At 44.1% G+C, this 20000-nt stretch overlaps 3 protein-coding genes across 4 annotated transcripts in view; all 3 read right to left on the bottom strand.

Moving 5' to 3' along the window:
* Positions 1-1502: 1502 nt before the first annotated feature.
* ssbp1 (single-stranded DNA binding protein 1) lies at positions 1503-12609 on the bottom strand. 2 transcript variants are annotated; one of them, XM_080551083.1, is made up of 7 exons: positions 12532-12609; positions 11849-11915; positions 10255-10312; positions 5392-5532; positions 5006-5099; positions 4052-4140; positions 1503-2317 (listed from the first exon to the last, which is right to left on the bottom strand). In XM_080551083.1, the coding sequence occupies exons 2-7, from the start codon at positions 11876-11878 to the stop codon at positions 2274-2276; spliced, it is 456 nt and encodes a 151-aa protein (XP_080407209.1). In that variant the 5' UTR covers positions 11879-11915; positions 12532-12609; the 3' UTR covers positions 1503-2273. The 2 variants fall into 2 exon arrangements, with proteins under 2 accessions (XP_080407209.1, XP_080407210.1); XM_080551084.1 differs by having other exon boundaries at positions 5006-5096.
* A 4021-nt stretch (positions 12610-16630) lies between these two features.
* On the bottom strand, positions 16631-19534 carry LOC308175417 (uncharacterized protein C12orf56 homolog; the record flags this gene model as incomplete). Its single annotated transcript, XM_080551086.1, has 5 exons — positions 16631-16866; positions 18531-18709; positions 19012-19089; positions 19305-19379; positions 19520-19534. 5 exons carry the CDS (start codon positions 19532-19534, stop codon positions 16752-16754), a joined length of 462 nt encoding a protein of 153 aa, XP_080407212.1. The 3' UTR covers positions 16631-16751.
* A 60-nt stretch (positions 19535-19594) lies between these two features.
* dgki (diacylglycerol kinase, iota) overlaps positions 19595-20000 on the bottom strand; it is a gene marked incomplete at both ends in the record, with an annotated part of 31120 nt that continues 30714 nt past the window's right edge. The window contains 1 exon segment of the mRNA XM_080551085.1: positions 19595-19636. Within this exon segment, the coding sequence (XP_080407211.1) occupies positions 19595-19636 (42 nt within the window).

The raw sequence follows: 20000 nt of genomic DNA, 5'->3' as shown, positions 1-20000 counted from the left end.
CATAGACAAAATATTTATGAAATATTATTTCTATGTAGTATTTCTATGCTGTGTGGATATGTTAAAGCACTTTGAGCTGCAACGTTTGCAGGGAAAGTGCTATACAAATATATATTATATATAATAATAATATTATTATTACTGTTATTATTATGATGAAACGTGTATAACGTGTATATAGCTCTGAGACGTGTTTGAGCCTAGGGCTATTCAGCAATAACGCCCGTATTACTGAAAGTGGTGTGTGATAATGATGCCGCGCGTCTATGTCTGTGCGCGTCTCAAAATAAAGGTTATTATTATTATATAGTATTATTATTATTATGATGATGATATATAAGCGGTCACTCACCGTGCTGTACAGCGCATTGTCGTGTCCCTCAGGTTCCGACAGCTCGCTGAGATTGCGATCCCAGTGTAGAAACGACTCAGTACAGTCCAATATCTCCATCCTTCCCCAGTCGTTCTCTTTTCGATTCCTCGATGCCTCGTTTAGATGTTACAAACAAATACAGCGAATATCCCCCGGTTGTTACTTTGACGCGTCGGAACGCTACAAATAAACACCTTCACACACACACTGCGCCCTATAATAATCACTTTCCTCCGCGATCACTCCAAGTTATTATAATAACTACGAAGTGTCGCAGCTGGTTTTTGCTCCGACGCTGTCTTAAGCGGTGGTCGTGTCAACCAGTCCTAACTGACTTCCTCCAAAATGACACTGTGAGTGAAGTTGATAGTGTAGGACCCCCTTGTTTATTTCCTTGGCGCAGAATTCAATTGACTTTTCGCGTCTTCTTTTTCCTGATTCAGTTCTTTACCCCACGACTAGACAGTGAGGAATTTGGGGGGCGGGGAGAGCGAGAGAGGGGGGGAGGAGGAGGGACATATAATCATCCCGACAGAAGAAAAACTAAACACGTTATTTCCAAGGCTGCGTCTAGATCATGCATGAACGAAATACATCCATCTGTGTAATGTAATACTGTACGTTGGACCCATGTGCACATGAACGAAATCCACAGTTTTAATAAACAGATGTCTCTGTTGTTGAGTCCACAGGTTCCCCACGGACTAACACCCGCCTCCGTGCATTTTCCTAAGAACCAATGAGGTGCGCCCTTCCATAAACACATCTCCAGACCCTCTGTGATTGGCAGGTACTTGAGAGCAATCGGATGGCTTCAAGTCCGACAAGCCTTTGAATGACAACAGAAGGAGCCAATGAGATAACACTTGCGCACTTGCGGTGACAAATGGAATAAAGACAAGAATACTTAAAGTTTAAAAACCGCCTCCGTGAAGTTTTGTTGTGACCAATGGGAGTTAGAGAAGGAAAATAGTTTGGGATGGGGAAACTTTCTCCTGCAATAACTTCACTTTCCCTGCAAGTCCCCCGTGTGGGAATACACGAGAATCAAGTAGGCAAACCTCCTGAAATATTCTCCTCTGCAACACAGCACGTAGACATTCAAACACATACAAGAGAAACTCAAACGTTCAGGAAAAAAACCTGTATATTATAACATTCTCGACATGATGAATACAAGGAAATAGTATAAAGTCTTATACACAAGTACTTATGAATACAGTCAAAGCGAAGTCTATATACTGTATATCAGACTGGTGACATCACCCACAGAACACAGCAGATGGAAATAACAGCTCTCGTGGTTTTTGGGGAACATAACCGTTTTTAAAAAAAACATTTATTTGCAAGTATCGACAAAACAATCTGGACTTTCTGAAATAGAACGGAGAGAGCTTCTGAAAAAACAGGTGTGAGTGTGAGAACAGAGAGAGAGAACAGAGAGAGAGAGAGACAGAACACAGAACGAAAGTTGTACACAAACAGAGCATCTGGGACAGGGTTAGTCATGCCCAGATTGACAGGCCCCTGAAGGAGGCTGGTGAGCTTCAGTTCACCTCAGACTCCCTCTTCATCCTCCAGGGCGGTGTTCCATCAATGTCGCTATAGGAAAATCCAGGCTTATTTTTCACAAGATTGATGAGATTGATCAAAATAAGCCTGGATTTCTGGTAGCCTGGAAGTCTCGCTATCCAACTCAGATACACTGTTGGCAGTCCTGTGTCTCGCTGTATTCTGTCCCCTCAGACACACACACACACACACTCAACTCTTCTTCCTCTTCCTCCTCCTCCTCCTCCATCCATCCGTCCGTCCGTCAGTCAGTTAGTTAGGGAATATAAACAACAGTAGTTCTACAAAGTAAGAGTTCAGTGTTGTACGGAGTGGAGGGGAGGGACTCTCAGACTCTCTCCCGCACGTTGTCACTCAAGAACACGATGTTGTCTGAACAAGGGGAGACAGAAAGACATGTTTTAGAGAGGGAGACAGAAAGACATGTTTTAGAGAGGGAGAGGGAGACAGAAAGACATGTTTTAGAGAGACAGAAAGACATGTTTTAGAGAGAGAGAGGGAGACAGAAAGACATGTTTTAGAGAGACAGAAAGACATGTTTTAGAGAGAGTGAGGGAGACAGAAAGACATGTTTTAGAGAGACAGAAAGACATGTTTTAGAGAGACAGAAAGACATGTTTTAGAGAGAGAGAGGGAGACAGAAAGACATGTTTTAGAGACAGAAAGACATGTTTTAGAGAGACAGAGACATATTTTAGAGAGACAGAAAGACATGTTTTAGAGAGAGAGAGAGACATGTTTTAGAGAGACAGAAAGACATGTTTTAGAGAGAGAGAGGGAGACAGAAAGACATGTTTTAGAGAGGCAGAAAGACATGTTTTAGAGAGAGGGAGACAGAAATACATGTTTTAAAGAGACAAAGAAATGTTTTAGAGAGAGAGGGAGACAGAAAGACATGTTTTAGAGAGACAGAAAGACATGTTTTAGAGAGAGAGAGGGAGACAGAAAGACATGTTTTAGAGAGACAGAAAGACATGTTTTAGAGAGAGAGGGAGACATGTTTTAGAGAGAGACAGAAAGACATGTTTTAGAGAGACAGAAAGACATGTTTTAGAGAGACAGAAAGACATGTTTTAGAGAAAGAAAGACATGTTTTAGAGAGACAGACAGAAAGACATGTTTTAGAGAGACAGAAAGACATGTTTTAGAGAGAGACAAAAAGACATGTTTTAGAGAGAGACAGAAAGACATGTTTTAGAGAGACAGAAAGACATGTTTTAGAGAGAGACAGAAAGACATGTTTTAGAGAGACTGAAAGACATGTTTTAGAGAGACAGACAGAAAGACATGTTTTAGAGAGAGAGACAGAAAGACATGTTTTAGAGAGAGGGAGACAGAAATACATGTTTTAAAGAGACAGAAAGAAATGTTTTAGAGAGACAGAAAGACATGTTTTAGAGAGAGAGGGAGACAAAAAGACATGTTTTAGAGACAGAAAGACATGTTTTAGAGAGACAGAAAGACATGTTTTAGAGAGACAGAAAGACATGTTTTAGAGAGACAGAAAGACATGTTTTAGAGAGACAGAAAGACATGTTTTAGAGAGACAGACAGACATGTTTTAGAGAGAAAGACATGTTTTAGAGAGAGAGAAAGACATGTTTTAGAGAGACAGAAAGACATGTTTTAGAGAGAGAGAAAGACATGTTTTAGAGAGACAGAAAGACATGTTTTAGAGAGAGACAGAAAGACATGTTTTAGAGAGAGAGAGAGGGAGACAGAAAGACATGTTTTAGAGAGACAGAAAGACATGTTTTAGAGAGACAGAAAGACATGTTTTAGAGAGACAGAAAGACATGTTTTAGAGAGACAGACAGAAAGACATGTTTTAGAGAGACAGACAGAAAGACATGTTTTAGAGAGACAGAAAGACACGTTTTTAATAGAGTCGTTAATACGCTGAATGTTTGCCTGAGGATGTGGGGATAAAACAGGATGTTTACTTGAGCATTTGCTTTCCTGGTGTGTGTGTGTGTGTAACTGTGAGAGTAACTGAATGTGCATGTGTGTGTGTGTGTGTGTGTGTGTAACTGAGAGTAACTGAGAGTGCATGTGTGTAAATGTGCATGCGTGTGTGTGTGTGTGTGTGTGTGTGTGTGTCGTCACCTGCGATGATGGTGGTGGCCTGGCGTCTGACGTTGTTCTTGTCTACGTACTCTCCGTAGTCCAGCTTCCCCTCCACCAGAACCCTGGACCTGCGGCAGGATTTGATTGGACAAGAGGCATTCCATGAGTGCTGATCAGATTTCCAGAGTGTATTTACGAACGCAGCAGCCTCTGTCTCATTTCATCACATTCATTTATCGTCGAGGGCCAATCACGTCACCCAAATCAACGGTCAACATTCTGGAGTTGCCATGGGTTACTTAAAATAACAGAAAACACCTAAATTATGATGCATTTCATTTTGTAGCCAATCAGAGTGCTGTTGCTGGGTAAACAACACATAGAACACTTGGAACACTAAGTGGTGAGTGTTCCGTGAATCTGGATTCTTTGGCAGCTGGTGAGTTGAAGGGAGTGGAGTCCGTCCATTTTATTTGGACAGTATGACTCATAGGAGGGGTGCAGTGTAGTGTGTGTGTGTGTGTGTGTGTGCCAGAAAAGGGCGAAGCTGGGAGTCGAACCCAGGGGGGTATTCCATCAACGTAGCTAAAGGAAAATCTAGGCTTATGTTTAGTTTTAGAGAGACAGACCGAAAGACATGTTTTAGAGAGACAGAAAGACATGTTTTAGAGAGATAGACATGTTTTAGAGAGACAGAAAGACATGTTTTAGAGAGACAGACAGAAAGACATGTTTTAGAGAGACAGAAAGACTCGCGAGATTTATCAAAATAAGCCTAGATTTTCCTTTAGCAACATTGATGGAATACCCCCCTGGACCTCATCTCATGGGTGCTTTACCACTTAACCACTGTATTGACTACAAACATGTTTGTATGACACACTGTTAAGAGTACATTGTGTTCATCAGCAGAGGTCGTCCGCTACACAGATGACTCAACGGTGGGCAGTGATTGGACGCAGTGACTCAACAGTGGGCCGTGATTGGACGTACCCTTTCTTGACGTACTGGTAGGCCACGTCTCTGAGGCCAGGCTTGAACACAGACACACGGTGCCACGTCGTCTTCTGGCTGACATCGCCCCCTGCTGGACATACAGAGACAACACACCTGATTACACACAACACACACACACCCACCCACCCACCCACACACACACAATACACCTGGTTACACACACACACACACACACACACACACACACACACACAATACACACCTGGTTACACACACACACACACACACACACACAAACACACAAACACACAAACACACCTGGTTACACACAGACACACACACACAACAAACCTGGTCACACACACACACACACACACACACTCACACACAATTATGGGACAGTAGATAGTAGTAGACCACACCTGTGGTGGTCACCTCCCCCTCCCCACTGCGCCACATCTCGTTGGTTGCCATGGAGAAGATGGTGACGGGGTTGCGTCCCTCCACCTGCCTCATGACGGGGTCCTGCCCCACGCGCCCCAGCAGCTGCACCTTGTTGATTGCTACACACACACACACACACACACACACACGTTAGTAACCAGTCGGTGGCTCCAGCAGGGTTTCCGTTAACCGGTAATTATCGGTCTTTGTCCGATAAAATCTGTTGAAGTCCGACATATTTAAACCTCTTCGGTCAAAATGTCCGGTGAAAATAACCGCTAAACCCAGTAGCCCATTCGGCGGTAACCCGCCCCATCTGGCAACTCTGTCTCTCAACGGCGCAAGTAGTTTAGTCAGTTCATTTAGTTTGATCTAGTCTAAATAAAACCACTGCAGTGACCGGAGTCAAGGTTATTGTTCTGCGTGTTTTGGATGTGCTAGACTAGAGCACAGTGAATGACCACCGAGGGCCGTGAGATGCGGCTAGTAAAGGACGCTAGCGGCCATCTCAACCCCGTTCATTGATTGAGCCTGCCGTGCCCGTTCCAGCCCTGAGTCGGGAGAAGTACTACGGGAGTAGTGCGCTACTATCGACAACCTGGGCTCCTGGTACCATTAATTAGGATTGATTAGATTAGGTTGACAATACCACACTACATTTGAGTTTAGGGATATCAATGTTATATATTTGTGTATGTTTTATCTTTATGTATTAAATGTTATAATTGTTCCACATTTGAGACCTGTCTTCCCCCCACTCAGTTATTCAGTCGGTGTCCATCATTTTAGTTCAATTTAGTCTATCTATAGTGTTAGAGTTGAATTTGTGCCACTAAGTTGAAATAGTCCACGGGTGTGTATCCCCCCGATACATCCTCCCCATTCTCATACTCCCGAGTCCGAGTAAGTATGATTTGACAGTAGGGGTGCAACGGTTCTCGTTTTTTTTACGGACGGTACGGTTTGCGTTCCACGGCTCAATTCACTAGTGAACCGTGACGGTTTTCGGTTTATGCTGCGATTTGGCTGCGTTCGTAAATTAGCTCCGAGAGCGCCGCAACAGTTTGAGGAAGCCCCGGATTCCTACAAGTCTGCGGTGTGGGGTCATTTCGCTTTTCCCGTTGAATACGACAATAAGGGGGGGGGAAACAGTGGACAGAAATATTACTGTCTGCAAGCTCTGCTTAAAGCGTGTGCCATATGCAAATGGTTGCACCTCTAACATGAACCAGCATATTCGCCGCTACCACTCAACGATAACACTGACTGGGAGCAGGAAAGCCAGTCAGGCAGCGTCAGTGAGCAGACAGCAGTCTCTCTCTGATGCGTTCGGACAGACGTACACTACCACTTCAGAGAAACACAAAAAAATAACCAATGCAGTGGGGATGTTCATTGCAAAGGATTTGCAGCCCTTTTCGGTGGTTGGAGATTTGGGTTTTCGAAATCTGATAAAAACTCTCGAGCCCCGTTACAGTGTCCCCTCCCGTACATCATTCAGCACCAAGATAATCCCCGGTATTTACCAAACAACGCGCAGAGGCATTGAAGACGATTTGGCAAAAACACAGAGCTTTGCACTGACTACGGAGGGTTGGACCTCCCAGGCAACGGAGAGTTACCTCACTGTCACGGTCCACTACATGTCACCGGATTGGGAGATGAAGAGCGCAGTACTGCAAACTCGTCCACTATACGAAAGCCATACCAGCGCGCACCTGGCAGAGGAACTAACAAATGCAGTGACTGAGTGGAAGTTGGAGAGGCCAAACATAACAATTCCCGTAACAACAGACAACGCAGCAAATATCGTAAATGCGATCCATGAAGCTGGTGGACTGGGGCCACAGATCGGCTGCTTTGCGCACGTCGTAAATCTCGCCGCCAAGAAGGCAGGGGCAATAACCCCGGTGTCCCGCCTCCTGGGTAAGATCAGACATGCAGTCACTTTCTTCCACAAAAGCACCACAGCCCACCATATTCTGACAATTAAACAAGATATGTTAGACTTACCAAAACACAAATTAATCCACGATGTCGCAACTCGTTGGAATACAACACATGACATGTTGGAACGCTATGTGGAAAGTGTTACTTTTGTAGTGTGAATTTGTTTTCCTCCTGTTTGTATACGGGCTACCAGCTGTCAAGGCTAAAGTGCACTTTTACTTTGGAAAGTGTTTATTTATTTTTGGACATTTGAAAGTGTTTTTTGTTTATATACAATTATATATACATTATATACATAACATATACCGTATTTTCCGCACTATAAGGCGCACCGGATTATAAGGCGCACCTTCAATGAATGGCCTATTTTAGAACTGTTTTCATATACAGGGCGCACCGGATTATAAGGCGCACCGGATTATAAGGCGCATAGAATAGATACTGCAGTCAAACGTTTGACTGGGGTTGCGTTACGCCCAAGCTCCACCTACTGCGTTGCGTCACCTCTCCATCGGTGTTGTGTCAACTTCCCGTTGTCCAAGCTCCACCTGAGCGTTGTCACCGTCAACGTTCTACCTGCTCCACTGTCAAAAATATATATTTTTCCACCTCAAGTATCAGCCGTTCGTCATCCATTTTTGCAACAAGCGTCAAGGACCTGCGGTGATTCACAGCTGACTCGCGTGAATAGCAATTCGCAATAGCTGCAACCACGAGATATAGAGTAGTTAGCTACAAGCATTTTCAATCTGCTATTATCTCTATTAGTGGATTAACCGCTGTGGTGATTTAACAGCTGATAAAAATACATCAAGTAGACTACAAACAGAGCAAAACAACACCAGAAAACAACCAATAGGCTATACAATTATAACCAACAACCAATATGTGACAGCTCCTGGTGAAATGTGCAACGTACTTTTTCAGTTTTTACACATGCTTAAACTACAGATTGTAAGCTTTCAAATGATGTGTCATACATTCAAATCAGAGAAAGATTGAACACGACAGGCGTATTTGAATGTTGGTTCACCTCAAACACTGAATGGGAGAAAAGTGACTCTGACCAAACCACAACAAACGCTGCTAGCGGCTAACAGCTAACAAAACACATCGCTACGAAGGTCTAAACTGTATTTTAATAACATGACAACATACTGGGAGAACATCGACATGCTAAAAACACATAACTACACATAACTAGATGAACACACAGTTCTTGCTTTTGAACACGCGCTAAAACGAAACTATGTTTACAAGTCAACCCTCCCTTACCGGTAGCCTCCGGCAAACGAGAATAATGAATCCAATACACAAATGATAAGTGTTTAGTGATCGTTAAACTGTTGTTTATTATATCGAGTGGGTACTTTAAAACTTCAAGTTGAAAGCACCAAGAATCTCACTTTGTTCCCTCGGAAACTCTGTTTAGTCTTCTTTACTTGGGGTCTTGTGGTGTGGGACTGTGAGTAAGCACAGTATACCGGTGTTTACTGATTACCGTAATGCTGCAAGCAGTGCGGCTTTGTAGTTTACCAGTCGTACTGAAACATTTTGACAGAGCGCCTTGAGCGCCGTGTACAACCAGTATGGATCAACAAATTAACCAATTGATCCATATATAAGGCGCTCCGGGTTATAAGGCGCACTGTCGTTTTTTTTGAAAATTAAAGGCTTTTAAGTGCGCCTTATAGTGCGGAAAATACGGTACATGTGTATGTTAAAGTTCCATATTATGTATAAGCAAAATAAAGTAAAGTAACAGTTTGTAAATAAATAGTAGCATTTGTTTCTGAACCGAACCGTACCGAAAACCGTGACCCAAAATACTGAACCGTACCGAACCGTGGGCCAACTGAACCGTTGCACCCCTATTTGACAGGCAGCTAGACTTAATGCCTTCCCAATCAGCGAGACGTGGTTATAGAAATGACGTTGTTTTATTGATAAAAAGGGTAAAACTGGAAAGAGAATATAAAAAACGTACATTACTGTCGTGAAACTATTTAACACACTTCAGTTAACGTAATGTGGAGTCCGTTCATTGATCGATCGATGCAGTCCGTTCAAATAGCCATCAAAAGCTAAACTAGGCATACTTAAAATTACCAATTACATACTCAAATCCCATTAATGCAATTGAAATAAACATCTTAAAGTAGCCTACAGTCGTAATTCAAAGTAGCAAAGGTGACTAGGCTGCCCAGTGTGGCGCGCGTGCAGCCCTGGACATATTATGCCATAGTAGCGCATGCGAATCATGAAAGCCTATAATATAGTTCGCGATCTAATCGTATCGGATGAGAATTTAAATAGACATTAAATGGCATAGGCCTATATAGGCTACACAACAGCTAATCACCGCGACAAACGCCTATATTATATTCTAATATGATGACCGGAATTTCTCCCGTTTGTCCGACACATTGAAATCTTCCCGGACACGTTGACCGGCACCAAATTGTTCTAACGGAAACCCTGGGCTCCAGGTACGAGACATCTTTTCGGAGCCTGGCTCGAGTGTGTGTGTGTGTGTGTGTGTGTGAGAGATGGGACCAGTCTCAGGTGTGTTGTGTGTATGTGTGTGTGTGTGGCTCAAGTTCTACCATGTGTTCATCCTCCAAACTACAGCCCTCTGCCCTGAGATCGGGAGGTTGTGAGTTCGATTCCCGGCCGAGTCGTACCACCAAAGACTATAAACATGGTACCTGATGCCTCCCTGCATGCCGCTCAGCATTAAGGGTTGGATTGGGGGGGTAAGACCCTGCGACATACCAGCGTCATGTCCAGGGGGTGTACTTGTACATCATAAAGATGATTTTGACTTGCAGTAAATGAGGCCTGTGTGTGTGTGTGCGTGTGCGTGTGTGTGTGTGTCTGCGTTCACTTACATCTCTCCAGGATCAGGCTGCTGTCTGTGCCCGCATGTCTAACCAGCTGTCTCAAGATCTGCACAGAAAACACAGTCACACACAGAGATTAGCTAACACAGTCACACACAGAGAGGTAGAGAGAGGGACAGAGAGGTAGAGAGAGGGACAGAGAGGTAGAGAGAGGGACAGAGAGGTAGAGAGCGGTAGAGAGGAACAGAGAGGTAGAGAGGAACAGAGAGGTAGAGAGGAACAGAGAGGTAGAGAGAGGGACAGAGAGGGAGAGAGAGGTAGAGAGAAGAACAGAGAGGTAGAGAGAAGAACAGAGAGGTAGAGAGAGGGACAGAGAGGTAGAGAGAGGGGCAGAGAGGTAGAGATAGGGACAGAGAGGGACAGAGAGGGACAGAGAGGGACAGAGAGGGACAGAGAGGGAGAGAGAGGGAGAGAGAGGGAGAGAGAGGGAGAGAGAGGGAGAGAGAGGGACAGAGAGGGACAGAGAGAGAGAGAGGGAGAGAGACGGACAGAGACGGACAGAGAGGTAGAGAGGTAGAGAGAGGGACAGAGAGGGAGAGAGAGGGACAGAGAGGGAGAGAGAGGGACAGAGAGAGGGACAGAGAGGTAGAGAGAGGGACAGAGAGGGACAGAGAGGGAGAGAGGTAGAGAGAAGAACAGAGAGGTAGAGAGAGGGACAGAGAGGGAGAGAGAGGGAGAGAGAGGGAGAGAGAGGTAGAGAGAAGAACAGAGAGGTAGAGAGAGGGACAGAGAGGTAGAGAGAGGGACAGAGAGGGAGAGAGAGGGAGAGAGAGGGAGAGAGAGGGACAGAGAGGGACAGAGAGGGACAGAGAGGGACAGAGAGGGACAGAGAGAGGGACAGAGAGAGGGACAGAGAGAGGGACAGAGAGAGGGACAGAGAGAGGGACAGAGAGAGGTAGAGAGAGGGACAGAGAGGGAGAGAGGGACAGAGAGGGAGAGAGAGGGACAGAGAGGTAGAGAGAGGAACAGAGATGTAGAGAGGGACAGAGAGGTAGAGAGAAGGACAGAGAGGAACAGAGAGGTAGAGAAGAACAGAGAGGTAGAGAGGGACAGAGAGGGAGAGAGGGACAGAGAGGTAGAGAGGGACAGAGAGGTAGAGAGGAACAGAGAGGTAGAGAGGAACAGAGAGGTAGAGAGAGGGACAGAGAGGTAGAGAGGAACAGAGAGGTAGAGAGGAACAGAGAGGTAGAGAGGAACAGAGAGGTAGAGAGGAACAGAGAGGTAGAGAGAGGTAGAGAGGGACAGAGAGGTAGAGAGGGACAGAGAGGTAGAGAGGAACAGAGAGGTAGAGAGGGACAGAGAGGTAGAGAGGGACAGAGAGGTAGAGAGAGGTAGAGAGGTAGAGAGGAACAGAGAGGTAGAGAGGAACAGAGAGGAACAGAGAGGTAGAGAGGTAGAGAAGAACAGAGAGGTAGAGAGAGATAGAGAGGTAGAGAAGGAGGCAGGGGGACACAGAGGGAGGCAGACAGAGAGGGGCAGGGTCTGCCTACTAGTGACCTTCTACAGCCGCAGGATGAGCACACCAACACGCCATGTAGGACCAGGGTTCAAACCCCACCTGCCGCGGCTCCCCCCCACTCACCTGGGACGATGCTCTCCTCAACATCAACATCTTCTCTGTGTGGATGGACTGTCTGACAGGTCAAATGCTAGAGAGAGAGAGAGAGAGAGAGAGAGAGAGAGAGAGAGAGAGAGAGAGAGAGAGAGAGAGAGAGAGAGAGAGAGAGAGAGAGAGTTAGGGTGTAGGGCCTAACTAGTCATAGAAAGGTTCAATATTATTCCGTTTGTTACATTATTGTCTATCCACACACATTAGAACGCATAGGGAACCATGCAGATACAACGTAACATGTTACGTAACAACGCACGTTACGTAACTACGAGCCTGACAGAGGTCTCCTGTCTTTGACTACTACCAGCTACAAAAGTAGAATGTGTCAAATCCATGATGGCTGGGCATTAGGGGGCAAGCATATTGCACAATTCACTTCCCTGTGTGTCAATAATTAGGATTATTATAATGATGATCACAGCAGGAGTCTGTTTAGGCATGGCAAGGCAGGTTTATTTGTAGAGCACATTTCATACAACAGGGACAATTCAAAGCGCTTTACATACATTATTTAAAAAAAAAAAATACTGCGGATAATAAGAGGAGCATAGTAAGAAAATAAAAATGACAATGAATAAAAGCAAACATAAGAAGTAAATAGATAAAACATGAAATAAGACAATAGTTTATGGATAAAAGACATTAAAACTTACATGATGCTGAACTTGCAGAGAAGTCGTCTTAGAGAAACCACACGCTTTCCGGTGTAACATGCATTCAGAGCCGGAAACCTCTCTTCTTCTTCCTCTGTTGGGTTTAACGGCAGCTTGCATCCTTCACGTTACACTACTGCCACCTTCTGGATGTATTCAATTCCTACATGGTCCATCCCGTCTCCCTATCAGCCCAGTTCTTTTGAGAAACCTGTCCACCTCCACCACACATCTATATATCTATATATCCATATATTGTATATTTCGTATATGTCGTATATATTTGTATATGTATTTACTTGCTTAAATCTTATAGTAATTCTTATATTATTTAGTTATGTTGTTTATCTTTGTTCTATGCCCCATGTATGGTCTATTCTTGTTTTATTATGTAGTTTATATTATTGCTATTGTGTGTTATATTGATTACTATTGTTCTATGACCAGATGATTACTAGATGTACCTAGCTTTAGGCCGTACAGACCAGATGATTACTAGACGTACCTAGCTTTAGGCTGTACAGACCAGATGATTACTAGATGTACCTAGCTTTAGGCCGTACAGACCAGATGATTACTAGATGTACCTAGCTTTAGGCCGTACAGACCAGATGATTACTAGACGTACCTAGCTTTAGGCCGTACAGACCAGATGATTACTAGATGTACCTAGCTTTAGGCTGTACAGACCAGATAATTACTAGATGCACCTAGCTTTAGGCTTTAGACCAGATGCTGAGTCACTACAGATCTGCTGGGCTTGGCTTGTTCAACCCACTCTAAAGCCATCCAAATGGTGTACAACTCACAGAAACAGATCTGATGGATAGATTATACAGTATCTTTATTATGTATATAGATTATACAGTATCTTTATTACACATATATATATATAGATTATACAGTATCTTTATTACACATATATATAGATTATACAGTATCTTTATTACATATATATAGATTATACAGTATCTTTATTACATATATAGATTATACAGTATCTTTATTATATATATATACACCGGTAGATTATACAGTATCTTTATTACAGGCCACAAACAATAATGAGGTGCAGAGTTTGAGAGTCATATAGTATATGATTACAATTCTCAGGTGTCACACACACACACACACACACACACACACACACACACACACACACACACACACACACACACACACACACACACAAACAAACACACAAACACACAAACACACAAACACACAAACACACAAACACACAAACACATAACCAGACCAATAACTCTGGTCCATCTCTGAATTACAGTTTTTTTTTGTGTAAAAGATTACACTGCTTACTAGCTGGTGGATCTCATCAGCTTTGTAGCGGAGGTGATTCAGAATCACACTCTGGTCCTGAGGTAGCCCTGCCTGCTGCCCTGCCTGCTGCCCTGCCTGCTGCCCTGCCTGCTGCCCTGCCTGCTGTCTGAGACATGTAGACAGGTGTGGCTCTCAGGCCTTGAGGATGTCCTGTTGGCATCATGGTAGACACTTGTTTCTTCCACCAGGGAGACCCAGGTCCGAACCTCCTCTCTGTGGTTACTATAAGATGCAGTAATTAATACATTTAGCTGAACTTTGATTCTTGTGATTTATTTTGTGGGTTTTTCAAAAAGTTTTTAGGCTGTTTTTGTTTTTAACTTATTATGTTTTTAGTCTGTTTTAACTCTGTATTTTAGCTCTGTATTCTTTTGAATGAAAAGTGCAATACAAATAAAATGCATTATTATTATTGTTATTAAAATAATATGACACACTCTGAGGTTCTATCTGAGGTTCTGTTAAACATTCTGAGGTTCTGTTAAACACTCTGAGGTTCTGTTAAACATTCTGAGGTTCTGTTAAACACTCTGAGGTTCTGTTAAACACTCTGAGGTTCTGTTAAACATTCTGAGGTTCTATTAAACATTCTGAGGTTCTGTTAAACATTCTGAGGTTCTATTAAACATTCTGAGGTTCTGTTAAACATTCTGAGGTTCTGTTAAACACTCTGAGGTTCTGTTAAACATTCTGAGGTTCTATTAAACATTCTGAGGTTCTGTTAAACACTCTGAGGTTCTGTTAAACACTCTGAGGTTCTATTAAACACTCTGAGGTTCTGTTAAACATTCTGAGGTTCTATTAAACATTCTGAGGTTCTGTTAAACACTCTGAGGTTCTATTAAACACTCTGAGGTTCTGTTAAACACTCTGAGGTTCTGTTAAACACTCTGAGGTTCTGTTAAACACTCTGAGGTTCTATTAAACACTCTGAGGTTCTGTTAAACACTCTGAGGTTCTGTTAAACACTCTGAGGTTCTGTTAAACATTCTGAGGTTCTATTAGACACTCTGAGGTTCTGTTAAACATTCTGAGGTTCTGTTAAACACTCTGAGGTTCTATTAGACACTCTGAGGTTCTATTAAACACTCAGAGGTTCTATTAAAGTGAGATGTGCAGAAACTTGCTACGGTCCATATTCTTAAGGAGCAGGGGGAGGCTGGCGGAGGTAGAAGTCGGAGGACGGGCTCATCGCCACGCACGGAACGGAATGTGGAACACCGTCAAACACGCGTGTTGGATTCTGTTCCTCATTCCATTCCATCCGTTTACAGTGAGGCCCGTCCTCCGATTCCTACCTCCGCCAGCCTCCCCAGGTGTAGAGGAGGTGCTACATCAGACCCCTCCTCCTCTACACAGTAAGACACAGAGAGAGAGAGAGTGTGTGTGTGTGTGTGTTTGTGTGTACGTGCGTCATATGTGTGAGTGTGTATGTGTGTATGTATGTATATGTGTGTTAGGGATGGACGGTTTCCAATTATTGAAACCGAAAAACCGTCAAAGACTAAAACCGCGGTTTTCCGGTTAACCGAAAAGGTAAAAAAAAAAAAAAAAAAAAAAAATGCCAATTTCAAATAATTGAGCCCTACTGCTACAATACACTCGTGTCGAACACCATTAAAACACCGTAAGCACAGTCGCAACACATTTAGGCTACTTAGTTTCACAAATATAAGTGGAAAGGCAGACTTTTGTAAGCTACACCATACATGAAAACACATGAACACTTAACACACCAGCTCCGCTGATCCAGGGTGCACGCCTGCACGGAAGATCATCTCTTGGAACAGCGTCTTCATTGAATGAACTGCTTTCTCAATATCTTGGTTCTTAGACAAAGTTTCAGCTGCTGCTCAATGTATTTAAATATTTGAATACTGCTCAATAATCACTGAAATATTAGACTTAGAATTATGCAGTGAACATACTTAAAGCTTTTCATAAAAACCACATGCCGCGAGACTGACTCGTCCTGAACTGTCGTAAGTCAATCAACAAAGAATGCCCCATCAAAATAAAAGTGCCCATGGTAGAGCTGTCAAAATAGAGCTTTCAAAATAAATGTACTAATACAGATAGAGATAAATACAGAACTACCTTTGCGTCACTAAGTGACCGCGTATCTTCTGAGACATGCGTTCTGTCATCACTTTCAGTAGCGCCTTCACACACAGTGGCGCTGTGCACAAACACTCTTGATCCGTATAGCTCTTGTTTTATTATATTGTGGTTTAGTAAATACTGCACTTGGAGTTACATTCAATGCATGATTTGTGCTATAGAACATAAATAAAGTTTGATTGATTGATTGATATCAAATCAAATCACATTTTATTTCTATAGCGCATTTCTCACAAAAGTGACCCAATGCGCTTTACAGAGAGCAGCGAAAATGATCTTATTAAATGTAAGCGAGTAATTGTAAAAAACCTTTCCTATCTACCAATAACTGAAGGCAACTATCTTTCCCATAGAGTGATTCGTTACCCTTAAATATAATCCCAATTAGATATTAATCCTCAGTTATTCTTCACAACTGACCAAACCTCTCACTCATTGTGCGGCAGATTCAGACTGTATCATTTTTATTTTCACACACGACAAATATGTGACATGTTCCAGTTTTATTCTTATTCTATTTTATTCTTCTAAAATAAAAAAAAATAAAAAAATAAAAAAAACGGTTTCAGACGGTTTTGATAAAAAACCGTTTCTAATTTTAGAAACCCCGGTTTTCGGTTTAACCGAAAAACCGTCCATCCCTAATGTGTGTGTATGTGTATATGCATGTGTGTGTGTGTATGTGTGCATGCGTGATGTGTATGTATGTATATGTGTGTGTGTGTGTGTGTGTGTGTGTGTGTGTGTGTGTGTGTGTGTCAGGGTCCCTGGAGGATGAGGCCCAGTAGCTGGGAGACGAGGCGCTGGGTGGGGGGGCTGATGGGGTAGCGGGGGGGCAGCCGCTCCTCCAGACAGGACAGGCTCACATAATACCTGCAGGGGGGGGGGGGGGGGGGGGGGGACAGGCACTGGTGACGCTGATGGAGAGACAGGCAGCACAGCGATGTAGATGTGCACTAAACTCGGCTATGATCTAGCAAAACAAAACAAAAAAATCCCCTCTGTAATCTCCCCCCCTGTGCAATACGAGAAACTACTGTGCAATAACCATGGGAATAGTGCAATGTTCTATAACCGTGCAATATGTTTACATTCTTGTGATAAGGGTCATATACTGTAGGCTATATAAGTCTACTAGTCCATATGTTTATATGTTTATAAAAGTACACAGTTACATGCTAACTCCCCCCTGTCTATATACCCCCCTGTGAATAGGCCATATAGTGTATATAGTGTCTATATTTATGTCTCATTCTTGTTTTTTTTAATTATCTTAGGACTGTGTTTGTTTGTTGGCACCTAGGGTTTGCATTTAAATTTCGTTGTACCTTATGGAGGGTTAGGGTCTGATAGAGTTGATATTTAGGGTTAGGGTGTGATAGTGTTGATATGGAGGGTTAGGGTCTGATAGTGTTGATATTTAGGGTTAGGGTGTGATAGTGTTGATATGGAGGGTTAGGGTCTGATAGTGTTGATATGGAGGGTTTTCGTACCTCCACGTTACCGAGGAGAGGCGCCTGCAGAGGCCGATGAGAGTGTACTCTTTTCGGATAGACATTTATGCATGCTCTCGGGGTTCGAAACATTACTTCCCGGGGTGCCAGCGGGGTGGTTGATGGCTTAAAATGACCGTATACCGATGGTGGAGTTATCCAACATAGTCTTGTATTTTTAGCCGCTTCACAGCCGGTGTTATTCACGGGCAAAGACGGTGCATAATAGCGATTTTTGTGTTATGCTTGTTGTAAATAAAAGTTCTATGATGCATTGAAATGACATTAAACTAAGATAATACGATGGTCAGCATAATTTTTTGAATCTTTATTAATATATATGTCTTATAGGGCTCTCCCAACCCGAGGTGCTCTGATGTGGTTTAACTAGCCAACTCCGTACTACGTTAGCGGAGCGAGTTACGTGTGAAATTAGCATGTGTTTTCATATAAAATGTTATATATTATATAGCTGACTAGTGAGCCTGCATCAACCTTAATGCTATTCAAGTGCAAGAAGATGACATTTGTCTTCGCAGTTTAAGATACACACGTTAATCTGCTGACACAACCTAAATGTGTCGTCTGCTCTCCTCCTCTACCTCCAGCTCCCCCCCAGAAGTGGGGAAAAAAACATCAGATCAGATATATAAACAGGTTATTTTGATAAACCGGATACATTTTGTGAATATATATGGTTACTTTCTCGCCTGAAAACATATTAAAACTTCATAAAATGACAAATTACAGCTTTTAGCCAATGGCGGCCAAAACTGAGGATTTAAAAACACTAGAATGACGTCACAGTCGCCACCTGGTCCTGACGCGTTCTGACGCGTTCTAAACGATTAGGCCATTGATGGCCCTGCAGCTTTTGGCAGCAGCAGGTTTTGGCATGACAGAGCCATGACAGAGCCATGACAGAGCCATGACAGAGCCATGACAGAGCCATGACAGAGCCATGACAGAGCCATGACAGAGCCATGACAGAGCCATGACAGAGCCATGACAGAGCCATGACAGGTATTTGTGTCCGTGTCTCACCTGAACTCTTCCCTGTACTGGGTCCGGAGGTGCTGGCCCAGAGGGGCGCTGTGCTGCAGGCAGGCCAGCAGAACCCTGCACCGCTGGTAGAGGAGGGCGGCCTGGGCCGGGCTCAGGGGCGGACGGGACCCAGACAGAACCAGGACCACCTGCTGGGTCTGGTACCCCACGAAGGACAGCTGGGGACGGGGACGACACACACACACACACAGACACACACAGACATACACAGACACACACAGACAGACAGATGCACACACACACACACACAGACAAACACAGACACACACACACACACACACACACAGACACCCAGACGAGGGAGCATTACGTAAGAATGTTTTTGGGGGGGAACTGGAGGCTGTGTGTGTGTGTGTGTGTGCGTGTGCGTGTGCGTGAGTGTGAGTGTGAGTGTGAGTGTGAGTGTGAGTGTGAGTGTGAGTGTGAGTGTGTGTGAGTGTGTGTGTGTGTGTGTACATACCAGGTAGGGGTGGGGCTCCAGAACCTTTAGGATCCAGCTCACGGTGAGTAAACGCTCTAGGGAGGGGGTCCGACTGGCCTACGCACACACACACACACACACACACACACACACACCACGTACATAACATTACACTATAATACACACAACATTACAACTGCACTACACACAACATTACACTATAATACACACAATATTACAATGACATGACATCATTCTGCTGTGCGGTGAGTAGGAGGGGCCAGGGGTCAGGGGTCAGAGGACAGGAAGTGACAGTTTATAGCGGTGCTCACCTCCTGACACAACACCACCAGCTCAAACAGCAGAGAGCATGCTGCATCCTGGTACTCAGCCAGCAAGACCTGCAGCTGAGGGGGGGGGGGGGGGGGGGGGGGGAGGGAGAGAGAGAGAGAGGGAGAGAGGGAGAGACCAGCAAACATAACATTACAGTGATATTAACAACAACATTACATTAGAAAATCACCACAGAACATTACAGTGAAATTACATCATCATACGGCATGTTGAACTAGTCTACAACCAGGCCACACTGACCTCTGTGGGCTGGGTCTGGGGGTCTGGATCACACACCAGCGCTAGCAGCAGACTGGCTGTTAGAGCACCCCTGCAGGCGGGGAGGGATAAACACACACTCCTGTTAGAGACAAGGTCACAAGGTCACAAGGTCAGCCAATGGACATCGCTACAGTATACAACACTAGTATACGAGAGAGAGAGAGAGAGAGAGAGAGAGAGAGAGAGAGAGAGAGAGAGAGAGAGGGAGAGAGAGAGAGAGAGAGAGAGGGAGAGAGGGAGTGGGAGAGGGAGAGAGAGAGAGAGGGAGTGGGAGTGGGAGAGGGAAGGAGAGTGAGAGTGGGAGAGGGAGGGAGAGAGTGGGAGAGGGAGGGAGAGAGAGAGAGAGAGGGAGAGAGAGAGAGAGAGGGAGAGGGGGAGTGGGAGAGGGGGAGTGGGAGAGAGAGGGAGAGAGG

Source organism: Nansenia antarctica (genome assembly GCF_963989245.1).
Source record: "Nansenia antarctica genome assembly, contig: SCAFFOLD_273, whole genome shotgun sequence".
NCBI lineage: Eukaryota > Metazoa > Chordata > Actinopteri > Argentiniformes > Microstomatidae > Nansenia > Nansenia antarctica.
Note: the sequence above shows the minus strand (reverse complement) of the source record. Positions and strands in the feature narration are given on the sequence as shown.

Coding starts and splice junctions, on each gene's coding strand:
- ssbp1 (XM_080551083.1), bottom strand. CDS start 11,878: ATGTTGATGTTGAGGAGAGCATCGTCCCAG. Junction 5,533..10,254: donor CAGCCTGATCCTGGAGAGAT/GTAAGTGAACGC, acceptor GTGTGTGTGTAG/CAATCAACAAGGTGCAGCTG. Junction 2,318..4,051: donor GGCCACCACCATCATCGCAG/GTGACGACACAC, acceptor CCCCTTGTTCAG/ACAACATCGTGTTCTTGAGT.